The following is a 13091-nucleotide window of genomic DNA, read 5'->3' on the forward strand; positions in this document are numbered from 1 at the left end:
ATAAATAAATAAATAAAACAGCGGAGACCACAGTCTGTCAACATGCTGACCAGGCGCCCCCCCACCCATGTGGATATACTGTACATTTTTATTCCTGTTCTATCTTTATTTTGTTGTATAGTATGTGTATTTATTGTCTGTGTAGTTGTATAGTATGTGTATTTATTGTCTGTGTAGTTGTATAGTATGTGTATTTATTGTCTGTGTAGTTGTATAGTATGTGTATTTATTGTCTGTGTAGTTGTATAGTATGTGTATTTATTGTCTGTGTAGTTGTATAGTATGTGTATTTATTGTCTGTGTAGTTGTATAGTATGTGTATTTATTGTCTGTGTAGTTGTATAGTATGTGTATTTATTGTCTGTGTAGTTAGTTGTATAGTATGTGTATTTATTGTCTGTGTCTGTGTAGTTGTATAGTATGTGTATTTATTGTCTGTGTAGTTGTATAGTATGTGTATATGTCTGTATTTATTGTCTGTGTAGTTGTATAGTATGTGTATTTATTGTCTGTGTAGTTGTATAGTATGTGTATTTATTGTCTGTGTAGTTGTATAGTATGTGTATTTATTGTCTGTGTCTGTGTAGTTGAGCTGCTGCAACACTTGAATTTCCCCCATGGGGATCAATAAAGGAATATAATAAATAAATAAATAAATAAATAAATAAATAAATAAACAAATGAGAGTGAGAGCTTTAATGTGTGTTACACTGTGGAAGTTTTGAGGGAAGCCTTTGTAGTTTTTGTGTTCGTGTCGAGGATCTACTTTATCAGAAGGGGGGGGGGGATGTGCACAGACGTTTCTTTGCGTAGCAACAAGGCGGTGACGTCACGTGCTTTGTCAGTCGCCCCTGCTCCGTCGAGGCTGGACGAGCTGTAGCCGATAATCGGACTCCTTTTCCCGGGTGAAGATGGCCGCGGGTCCCCTCTCTGTGTCGTCCAACGCGTCCACCAACAACGATGGCATCCTCATCGGGGATAAAGTTTACTCGGAAGTGTACCTCACCATCGACAACTCGCTCATCCCGGAGGAGACTCTGTCCCCGACGCCGTCCATGGTCGACGGCCTCGACCTGAGCACAGAGACCGACCTCCGCATCCTCGGCTGTGAGCTGATCCAGTCCGCCGGCATCCTCCTCCGGCTCCCCCAGGTACACCTCATATGTTATAATAAATACTTTGTGTTTTTTATGATAATAATACTAATTCCTGGCCTCTAAAAAAAGCACGTCACGGTGGTGTTAGCATGTTGCTAATGTTAGCCTTCTTATCGTTGGCGTGGTGGAGTCAAAATGGCGGCGTTCCATTGTGCAAGGTTAGGCCCGCTTACGTAAGACAGGGGAGAGAGCCGTAAAGTGTAACGGTCGGCGTTCTATCTCCGCAGGTGGCCATGGCAACGGGGCAAGTGCTGTTCCATCGGTTCTTCTACTCCAAGTCCTTCGTCAAGCACAGCTTTGAGGTGAGTCGATGAGCGGACCGACGGCCGCGCTGCGAGGCCGCGGAGCGTCGCGGTGACGCGCATGGCGGCCATATTGTGGAGACGTTGTACAAAGAGAGGGAGATGCTAGTGTACACAGCAGACTGAACAGGGGACACTTATATATGTGTGTATATATATATATATATATGTGTGTATATATATATATTTGAAAATATCAACATTAGGTAATAATGCAGGATCAGCCATGGTTTATATTTGACTTTAGTGTTACAAATTCCCTTACAAATGTATATTTATTCAAATGACAAAAGACCAAATGACTTGAAGTGAAACTTGAGTTTTGGGGTCCTATGCAAGCCAATTACTCTCTTTATTATTATTATTATTATTATTATTATTATTATTATTATGGGTCAAGCCAAAAAGTTGGAAACCACTGATGGAAACAAATTATTAAAGGTCTAGAAAGTATCAAAATTAGGTAATAATGCAGGATCAGCCATAGTTTATATTTGACTTTAGTGTTACAAATTCCCTTACAAAATTATATTCATCCAAATGACTTAAAGTGAAACTTGGGTTTTGGGGTCCTATGCAAGTTAGTTACTCTCTTTGCCAAAAACACAACAGAGACAACACCAGCAAAACTAATGTTTGGGTATCTAGATACAACATTCAGAGAAACAAACAACAGACACACATTGCAGCAGTATATAGGCTCACAAGTCACTTGGTTTTACAACTACGGAATAGAGTATAATACAAACCAGTTAAATGGGTCACAAGATAAATCTGAGGTAGAAAAGTCATTGTTTTCTTTTTTCCCCCACATAATTTGAATTTATCTTAGTTTTACAGACTTCATTTTTTTGTCTTTATTTGACACATATTCAAATTAAACAATCTGAGCGGTTAAATCCCTATGAAGAGACCCTGCTTTATTATTATGGGTCAAGCCAAAAAAGTTGGAAACCACTGATAGAAAGTATCAAAATTAGGTAATAATGCAGGATCAGCCATAGTTTATATTTGACTTTAGTGTTACTAATTTATATTCATCCAAATGACAAAAGACCAAATGACTTGAAGTGAAACTTGAGTTTTGGGGTCCTATGCAAGTTAGTTACTCTCTTTGCCAAAAAACACCAGCAAAACTAATGTTTGTGTATCTAGATACAACATTCAAAGAAACAAACAACAGTAGCAGCAGTATATAGGCTCACAGGTGACTTGGTGGTGAAAAAAACAACTGTATTTATGACTACGGAATAGAGTATAATATAAACCAGTTCAATGGGTCACAAGATAAATCTGAGGTAGAAAAGTCATTGATTTCTTTTTTCCCACATAATTTAAATTTATCTTAATTTTACGGCCTGTTTTTGTTTGATAGGTTTACCACTGACACATATTCAAATTAAACAATCTGAGTGGGTGGAATCCCTGTGAGGAGAGTTTGCAAGTGGACACTGCTTTATTATTATGGGTCAAGCCAAAAAGTTGGAAACCACTGATAGAATGTATCAAAATTAGGTAATAATGCAGGATCAGCCATGGTTTATATTTGACTTAAGGGCTAAAAATTCCCTTACAAATTTTATCCAAATTCCAAAAGACCAAATGAGGGGGGAGATACTTAAAATCAAGACTTATCAAGCAGTCGGTGTTCGTATTCCTGTTCTCTAGGGGAGGACGTGCATAATATACAAGTATTTTGGTCGGTGAAATAGTACACACAGGCTAAATGGGGAACATTTCTTGATTGTTGATACTTTTGTGTCTCTTCATTGGTATATTTTTTAAATATGTGTGCTCTCTAGATGCATGCCTTTAGGTTATTGAACCCTGTCTTCCAATCGTTTGTTTCAATCATCTTCTTTCCAGATTGTTGCTATGGCTTGTATCAACTTGGCCTCCAAAATTGAGGAAGCACCAAGACGAATACGAGACGTCATAAACGTTTTTCACCATCTGAGACAGATCAGAGGCAAAAAGTAAGTATCGACATTGAATCCAGTCTTCTATTTTGGCAAATGATAAATGTTTTTGTGTACATGCATTATGTTGCATTGCATTGGTATTTTGGATTTATCCAATATAATGTTGTATTATGATGAAATGTTTTTCGCTGTGAAAGTGCTCTTCTGTTTATCCATGTACTCTAAACCATTTTAAAACTTTTCAGTTTCCGCTTCACTGGTAGTTTCAGACATGTAACTGTCTACATATAACGCCTGAGTTTGACATTACACTGAAATTGATATCTTGACAAACTCACGTAAAAAATTGGCGTGCTTTGTAAGACAAGGCACCACGGCTTAATTGGCGTGTGCCTTAGTCTTCATAGAACTCTGTTCATGTCCATAATATAGACATTGGAATTAACTTGGCTTCTTTTTTCCCTTGCAACCAACTAACAGCGACCAGCTACATTTACCAAAGCCTGGGTGATGTGGAATGGTACGTAAGATGAAGCAGTCGGCATGACAACCATGATGCAAGGGGGTCTCTCCTCCCCCAGGGCCACCCCACCCCTCCTGTGGGAGACGCCCGTGGTCTGAACCACCGCGGGGCACTGGGATCGGGGAAGACAGGTTGGCCGAAGGTCCTTGGCCCCCGGGGCGGCTTGAGGACTCCTGTGGTTCAATCTTAAGCTTTGGGTATCAGTCCGTCAATCTGCGGACCATTGGGTAACGTAGTCTTCTTCACTGAATGCTCTTCACCGTGCATTTTGTTTGTGCTTTAAGAGTAAAACCCCATTCACCAACTGTTTGCCAACCCATGGCTTTAATAGAAATATCACCTTGTTTGTTGACGTTAGAGTAATAAATTGAAGACTTCTAGTCCAGGCGGTTTATGTTTTTGTTGAGGGTCAGTGCATGCACTGTAGCTTTAATAGATTGGCATTATCTGTCGTGAATTTGAATCGGCATTGAGTGTAACAGTAACCATGATGCACTTGTAGCAAGTCTGTTGTTTAGATGTGGATTTGGACTGTTGGTCATATTATATAATGGACATCACACAGATAATATTGCCATGCATGTGGGTTTTTAGCATGACAGTATTCACATGTAATTTTCTTATTTGAGACATCAGAATACTGGATTTTGATTGTTTCTAAAGATGCTGAATTCTACTGACAAATGTTGGAAGTGTATTAAGTTCTATTCTCTTATTGTAACATGTACCTCATGCCATAGATAGTATATGATATAAAATAGTGAGGCCGAACACAACGCCTGTTTACAGATTTATTGATCCGAATGCATCTAATCCAAGTTATCAATTTTAGAAAGGTGATGTTATTCAATGAATGCTATAAAACTGCCTTTTATAAATCTGTTTGTCTGCATTAGTAGAGTTTTTAAATAATCTGTGTTTAACCAGCAGATATTATTATTATTATTCTTAGTTTGGTACAAAATTCTGTTGGCAGTGAACGTTTTTTGTCTGGGTATGTATTTGTACTACGGACAAAGTCGAGAGGTTTTGGTTAATTAACAGATGATTAACTTACTGGCGTATACAGTACATAGGAATAGGTGAGATTGATTTGTGACATCTAGTCGTAGTAGTTTGGGTTTATATTTGTGTCCACGTTTGTGAAATGTTTTGCGTGTTGAGGTTGTAGTGAGGGCGATGGTCTGAGGTGATATTTCTGTTAAAGATGTGACACATGGTGAATGGGGTGGAGGGCTGTCTACAAATCCCATATGCTTTCACTGGAACCACAGGAGTACTCAAACCCCAGCGAACTGTCAGGCATGCAAACAGTTAGACCTGTTGCTTTGAGTTGGTTGTAACGGGAAAAAAGAATAGAGTTCAAGAAATCAGAAGGGCACTTTCCTTATCTTTTTATTTCCAAAGGGGGAAACATTATTTTATTTTGATTCCTTTATGAACTAGGACTGCAAGTTCATTGATACTTGATCAGAACTACATAAATACCAAAAACCAAGTCATCAAAGCAGAGCGGCGGGTCCTGAAGGAGCTGGGCTTCTGTGTGCATGTCAAGCATCCTCACAAGGTGAGTTTAAGCCCCTCATAACTATTCAAGTTGTACTGCGCAGGGTAGTTTAGCTTTAGCAGACTGTTCTCATTTCTCAGTGAAGCTTGGACAATGAAGCTTCTGGTGGTGTTTATGTGTTTTTAACGTGCAGTCGTTTTATGATTCCAGATCATCGTCATGTACCTCCAGGTCCTTGAATGTGAGAAGAACCAGACATTGGTCCAGACGGCCTGGTAAGTTCCTTCCTAGTTCTCCACTGACCATCCCCCACAGCAGCAACCTGTGTCATGTCTGCAAGAAGTGCCACCAGACCTGGGCTAAATATTAGGTTGAACGAGTTTCAAATGGTTGAATCACTTGAAGAGCACTTGATTTATCTGCCAGGATCTTGGAACAAACCCATATGTGGAAACGACACCTGTCCGACAAGTGATGTTCAAGTGCCCCACACGTGTTTTCTTAAGCACAAATTTGAAAATTATTCAACAACCATTTTGCCCAGGTTTGACTGCGACGTTCCCTCACTCCATTTTAACCCTTCCACCTCTTTTTTTTTCTGATGGCGCAAATTATTTTTTTTATTGCGAATCTGTGGTGTGTCTCACTCTCTTGTCTGCCCTTACATGGCTTTGCTGTAAAGTCTGTTTGATTTGCGGTGCCCATGGAACTTGGTTTAACTTTGTCCTTTCTCTCTACTCTTTGATTAAAGGGTAGTCCATGCTGGTAAGTCACATAAAGAACCTCTGAACTCTGCCTCCTCCAACCACATGACCTCAGGAAGCTCCCCCCCATTGGCTGGCTGCCCCTCTCCGGACAGCCAATCCCAATGCCGAGATTCACTGAAGGGGGCGGGCGGGCCTTTCCCAACAGCCAACATCATCTTGTTTTCTCTTGGGTGTCCAAAAGGATTTGTATTTTTTTGGTCTTGCTACGAAGGTTTTAACTGTAATACCCAGTTTTGCTAAGTAGCTACCTAAACAGTTATTTTCTGACTTTTTTTTCTAGTTTACTTGCATCTAGCACTGAAGTAAACTTTGCCAAAACAGAATAACTTTTTTTTACGAGTTAACCTGCCTATTTTTTTTTATATTTACAGTAGTATACTGTGTCCTGTCCCCAACTTACGTGGTGTCCAGACATGTGTCTGTCTTACAGGCTGATCCAGTTCTCAGGTTTTGCCTCCAAGGACCTGTCTCACCCACGCAGCAGTCAGAATCCAGCGGCCACCTGTGATCTAGAGTAGCGTTAGCATAGCGGTTTCACACTGACATGACAAAGTCCTGGTCATTTGATGAAGACAGGTCAGACTGGAAGGAATCCCTGTGTGGCAATGTTTTTATCATGTACTTCTGGGAAACTTCCTGTAGAGCAGTTCATATCATTTGAATGGTTGGAACTTTGGAACTTGACACACAGCATTCAGAGACCTTTCACTGCTTTCTGATTAGTTGTATTTTCTTTGCTGGTTGTAGCTCCTCTTGAGAATCTGAATGGGATCAGTGTCGTGCCAGTTTATCGGGTTTTAACCATCATATTTCTGTTCTCACACGTTTTTGTCTTTACGACTTCTATGTTTCTTAAGGACATAGATGCTCACACCACCCTGTACTTTCCTGATTCACACCCTGGATGTTTTCTTTCCTTTTTTCCTAACTCTTCATGGCTAATCTTATTTATCTATTGTCCCAGACAACCTACCTACACATAATCTGTCTATCACAGAGATTTCACTCAACCTAGGTAGTGAAGCATGGATTTAGATAACTTGTAGTGAAATGGGGATGCAGACAAAGACAATCATTGGTCTGACGGTGGTTCGTTTTAAATCGTGGCTTGAAAGAATTCATTTTAATCTTTTAAGTGGTTGCTGTTTTGTAGTTCAGCCTCTCAATCAATGAGTATAACAAGCCATTGTCAGAATAATAGACCAGTGCTGCATCATTTGATCACATCAACATGCCACTGACTCACCCAAAAATCCAGCTGCCGTGCATGCCACCATACATGCTGTGCCTCCCTATTCACTCAGATATAACAGTTGAAAGCAACTGCGTTCTGGATGAATGTGTTGAACCTGTGTGTCTGCATGCCTCCCCCTCCCCCCACCCTCCCACACAAACGCCACGTGTCATTTCAATCATCATGAGTCTTAATCTAGCTACTCAAAGGTCAGTGTGGTAAAATGGTCTTGGCAGGTCTTCAGTAGATTATTCCTCATTTGTGTCTTCATGCTTTACCTGTGACATACAGCCCTCCCATGGATGCCCCAGAGAGAAATGGACAAAGTTAAATTTTACAGATCCAAATGCAAATCGCTCTTCAATACTGTGTAACTTCAAATGTGTAACTGTTGTCTTTATTGCTATCAGGGCTTATGATTCATTTGACGCCGTTAGTGCCTCTATTGTCTTAATCCTCAAACGGCAACCTGTATGTCAGTGAGCAGTTAGTGTTGATGCTTATTCAGAAATCACCCACCGCTAATGTCTGTGTGGTGAAGAGGTTGTTTCTCAGTGGTAAGATTTAGCTAAGTTTTAAAAAAGGAACTAAAAAAATCTAAATCTTTATCAGAAAATAGAAAAACATAAAGCCCTGATAAAATAGCGAAGAAATGTTGCAGATACTTGACGGACAGCAACAACTTGCTGCTAAAGCTGTGACACGTCTTAGAGTATGACGCCATGGGTAAGAGGTGGCTTTGTGTAGAGAAGATGCTATGTTTTTGTTTCTATGTGTTGTTTTGTCTTCATAGGAACTACATGAATGACACCCTAAGGACGAATGTGTTTGTGAGATTCCAAGCCGAGACCATTGCCTGCGCCTGCATATTCCTCGCTGCTCGAGCTCTGCAGGTAGGCAGAGAAACGGTTATCTGAAACACATTCTCACATACGTCGTCTCCTCTATAGCTATACAGTATAGTTCCTCCAAATAACAGCACCTTTTGTGCACGTGTCTCCCAGATACCTCTGCCATCCAGACCGAACTGGTACCTGCTGTTTGGAGCCAGTGAGGATGAGGTTAAAGAGGTCTGCATCACCACCCTCAAGCTCTACACCAGGAAGAAGGTAGGCGTTTTCTGAGAGAGCACAGTAGACACTATTTAGGCTTCCCGTATGGCTATTGCAGTTAAAAGTTGTGGAAATAAATGCATTTTAAGTTTTTAGCATGCTTCATGACATTCCCAAGTTTTGCCTAGATGACATTTTGAGCTTGGGTGGAATATAAGTATAGACCTGACCAACCATTATTAGTCAGTAGACTGAAAAGATTTAACGTCACTTAGTGCATTGCGTGTAAGAACGTTAGTCAATGACAGTGATTATGGTCTTACTGGTTGGGAGTGCCGCCAATGTCACTGCCGGTCCGGGTTGCCTCGCCTCTGCCAGGTATTTTAACGACAGCATAGTGTCAACAACAGCTGTTAACGGGTATTAAAGACTGAAATGGAAAATAAAAGGACGGCTTAATGAAAAACTGCCTCCTCACAGTAGCCAGTGTTGTCTATGTGTAAACTGACTGAGTGCGGTTTCTTCCCTAGCCCAACTATGACCACCTGGAGAAGGAGGTGGAGCGAAGGAAGGTGTTCTTGGCTGAGGTCAAGCTGAAAGCTAAAGGCCTGAACCCGGATGGAACCCCTGCGTTGTTGACGATGGGCGGCTTCTCTCCTGCTTCCAAGCCCTGTTCCCCAAATGTGGCAAAGGTGGAGGAGAAGTCCCCAAACCCCCAGACCCTGAAACCAGTGAAGAAGGAGTCAGAGAGCCGGACTCAGGTCAACAAGAGTCCACACAACGGGTAAGAATCAAACACGCATCATAGTATTTTATTGCGAGAGTACTTTAGCATTATACAGCCTTTCTTTCCTCGATACTTTTCCTTTGCTTCCATTAAGCAAATCGCTTGTTTCAGAGTAAGCGATGTCTATCATGCCACTTATCTCACAGTGTTTGTGTTTGTCTTTTCATATTTATAAGCCTACTATAAACTGGGTTCTTTCAGCTTAAGGAAAGACATGAAGATCGGGAGGAACAGCAGGAGCGGAAGTCGATCTCGATCAAGAACACGTTCCAGGTCTAGATCCCGCTCCGCTCGCAGACAGTAAGATCACTTAAAATGTTTCAAATATTCTTAATTTACTGGTCTAAGTGTTGACTTGTACGATCATATTCTTGAAAAGTGCTATCAATGTCTTAACATAACTTAGATTTATGTTGAACTGGCTGAATATTTCCCTCCTCTTCCTCTTCTGCTTCCACAGTTACAACAGCAGACGCAGTCGCTCAGGGACATACAGTTCTCGCTCACGCTCTCGCTCTCACAGTCGTAGTCCATCGCCTCGGCGCCATCCGCCCTCACCCCTCCTCCCCCACCTCAAGACCAAGTCAAGCCACCATAGCAACAGCGACTCCAAGCCCAGCAGTCGCCACAGCAACAGCGGAGGCGGAGGAACCGTTCACAAGAGGAAGCGCACGCGTTCTCGGTCACGATCTCGCTCTCCAGTCAAAGTGGACCGGGAACGGGACAGAGAGAGGGAACGGGAGAGAGACAGAGACCGCAGCTCCTTTGACCTCTCCACAAAGAAACACAAGCACGAGCGAGGAGGAGGCCATCGGGGAGACCGGAGGGAGAGGGAGAGGTCTCGGTCCTACGACAGGGACAGGGAGAGGGAGCGCGGCCACAAGAGCAAACACCACAGCAGTAGTGGGCACTCAGGACATAGCCGCCACCGCCGCTGAGACGACACGCATACACACAACCCCCCCACCTCCACCCACACACACCAACGGGCTCTGGGACTGACGGTCACCGAAGTATTTTCAGTAAACTCAAAACATGATCAGGTTTGGCGTGTTCTCGGAATGCAGTGTGGCTCCTAGTCGTCTCATTTAATGAAGTCACATCTTGCAAATTCTTCTAAAGGAAGACTCAATGGTTCCACTTAAACTGTTATGGAAGTAAAACAAATATCTGCAATCTGTTAGATGACATTGCTGACATGTCAAAGCCAAATGCTGTACCTCTGCCATGCTTGAGAGAACACGTCAAGTTTGTTTTCATTTTGGGTCTATGACCAGCCTAATGCCAACATAGTTGGATTTCTGGGTTTCTCGCATGCATCCTAATAATGACCATTTAAACAATTTCAGTTACAGGAATGTTGATTTACCTCAACCTTTTAATTTTGTTGGCCTAAGTCAAGTAACAAAATGTTTCGTTTTTTTTAAAATGTAGTTTTGCCTCATCTGTGGCATTATGGAAACAATTTTTGAAATTGCCTAAATCCTACACATGCCTTCTGCATTTACACATTTCTGGGTGACAGAATACTCATCCACACTTGTAGCTGATATTTTGCAGAGGTGGTTGATGTGTTTTTTATAGATTGGAAGTGTGTGTCTGAGGAACCCAGGCTCTAGCAATATCTACCAGCATTAAGTGGACTATTTGTAGGTTTATTTACTTTTGTTTTCACCCAGATCAGAGACATGATCAGTGGTTGAGCGAAGGCAACGATGCAGAATGACCAATCAGTCCCAGACCTGTTGTCCTGTCCTCTCCAACTATACGTTTTTCTTCATTTTTTCCCATGATACCTCCACCCTGCGCACCACAACCATCTCTCTAGCCTACCCTTATGTTCTTAGTTTTACATGTAAAGTTATGGACTTTGGGAAAACAAAACTTATTTACAGTGTAAAGATGGATCGATATCTGCTGACAAAATGTGAACGCTTTGATTTATAAAAGCGAACCGCTCAGTGGAACCATTGAATGAACAAATGTAAAATAGAAAGCGATCATTCAGGAAGATCAGTATGTTTGCACATTAAGGGACAGGTGGGCGAGTGGTTTTTGTTTCCATCTTAATTTTTTTGACAAATGTATGTTGCTAAAGCTGTGTTTTGTACAGTTTCAAAAAAGCTGACTTGTTATAGACTTTGTTTTTCCTTATTTTTCTTTTTTTTACAGCAGGGGATGCAGTAGTTTAAGTTTAGAATCGTCAATTTGTTACACTGGTTTTTAGTCTGCACGTGTTCATGTCCAATTTTTATTCAATAATAAATGAGTTATGCCACTGAATTCTATTGTCTTCATTTATTTGGTGACTGTTGTAACTGAATCATCCTGAACAACCTAACGTATACGTTGTGTTAGGAAGAGAACAGGCACATTGTTTTTGAATATTATCACCAAATGGGAGGCTACGCCCTCGTCTTAAATCAGCTATAAGTAGAGGAAAAGTTTAGTCCACATGGTGCGCATGACATGATTTGTATACCCTAAATGTGAAGCTCAGTATTGCAGGAGGTACATTCTTATGTATGTGTTTTCACAGCCAGAGGGGGCTGTTAGCCTTACTAATACAAGTTGTCCTAGAGCAGTCTAGTCAAATTGTTACTGCTCAATCTGTGTCATGGAGTGGTGGTTCTGTCTGAAAGTTCCCCCATCTTCCACTGGTAAGTACTTCATGTTGCTGTTGCACAATAATTTAACCTGCCAGAAGCCCCGTGACGCACACGCACGTGTGAACGTCTGATGATGCTTTGCAAATTGTGCAACAGGAATCCAGTCCACACTGGCATTGGGGAGCACTCTCATCTATGATACGCATTAAAGCACCTTCACATACAGCTCACTCTCACACCATGACATCCACATGTATGCCTGACAAATCTGTAACACGTTCATGAGCTTTTTATATAACATTTTCTATGGCATAATACACTATTATTATAATACTTTTTTTGTGACATACCATACTATGACATACTATACAACACAAACATAATCTTTTTTGACGTACCATACAATTACTATTATTTACATCCTATACATCCATTTTCCGTAACCTGCTTATCCAGTTAAGGGTCGCAGGGGTGCTGGAGCCGATCTCAGCTGTCAATGGGTGAAGGCAGGGTTCACCTGGACAGGTCGCCAGTCTGTCGCAGGGCAGACATATAGAGACAGACAACCATTCACACTCACATTCACACCTACGGGCAATTTAGAGTCTCCAATGCACCTAAGCTGCATGTCTTTGGACTGTGGGAGGAAGCCGGAGAACCCGGAGAGAACCCACGCTGACACGGGGAGAACATGCAAACTCCACACAGAAGGTTGTCCAGCCCGGGAATTGATCCCCTCTTGCTGTGAGGCGACAGTGCCATATATACTATGACTTTTTTATGACTTTTTTCAACAGGCTATACTATGACTTTTTTATGACTTTTTTCAACATAATATACAATGATCTTTTTATGACATACTATACTATGACTTTTTTATGACTTTTTTCGACATGCTATACTGTGACCTTTTTCAACATGCTATACGATGACCTTTTTATGACATGTTATACTATGACTTTTTTATGACTTCTTTCGACTTACTATACTATGACTTTCTTATGACTTTTTTCGACATGATATACTATGACTTTTTTATGACTTCTTTCAAAATGCTATTCTATGACTATTTTCAACATGCTATACTATGACTATTTTCAACATGCTTTACTATGACTTTTTATGACTTTTTTTCGACATGTTATACCATGACTTTTTTCAACATGCTATACAATTACTTTTTTATGACTTTTTTCGACATGCTATACTATGACTTTTTTCGACATGCTAT

At 41.1% G+C, this 13091-nt stretch overlaps 1 protein-coding gene across 1 annotated transcript; it reads left to right on the plus strand.

Annotated features, from left to right (window-relative positions):
- The first annotated feature begins 799 nt into the window (after window positions 1-799).
- On the plus strand, window positions 800-11534 carry ccnl1a (cyclin L1a). Its single transcript, XM_054604728.1, has 10 exons — window positions 800-1151; window positions 1385-1459; window positions 3326-3435; window positions 5351-5471; window positions 5622-5686; window positions 8206-8305; window positions 8417-8521; window positions 8995-9248; window positions 9453-9551; window positions 9712-11534. Exons 1-10 carry the CDS (start codon window positions 912-914, stop codon window positions 10187-10189), a joined length of 1647 nt encoding a protein of 548 aa, XP_054460703.1. The 5' UTR covers window positions 800-911; the 3' UTR covers window positions 10190-11534.
- The last annotated feature ends 1557 nt before the right edge of the window (window positions 11535-13091 follow it).

This window comes from Anoplopoma fimbria, chromosome 1 (assembly GCF_027596085.1).
Source record: "Anoplopoma fimbria isolate UVic2021 breed Golden Eagle Sablefish chromosome 1, Afim_UVic_2022, whole genome shotgun sequence".
Classification (NCBI taxonomy): Eukaryota; Metazoa; Chordata; class Actinopteri; order Perciformes; family Anoplopomatidae; genus Anoplopoma; species Anoplopoma fimbria.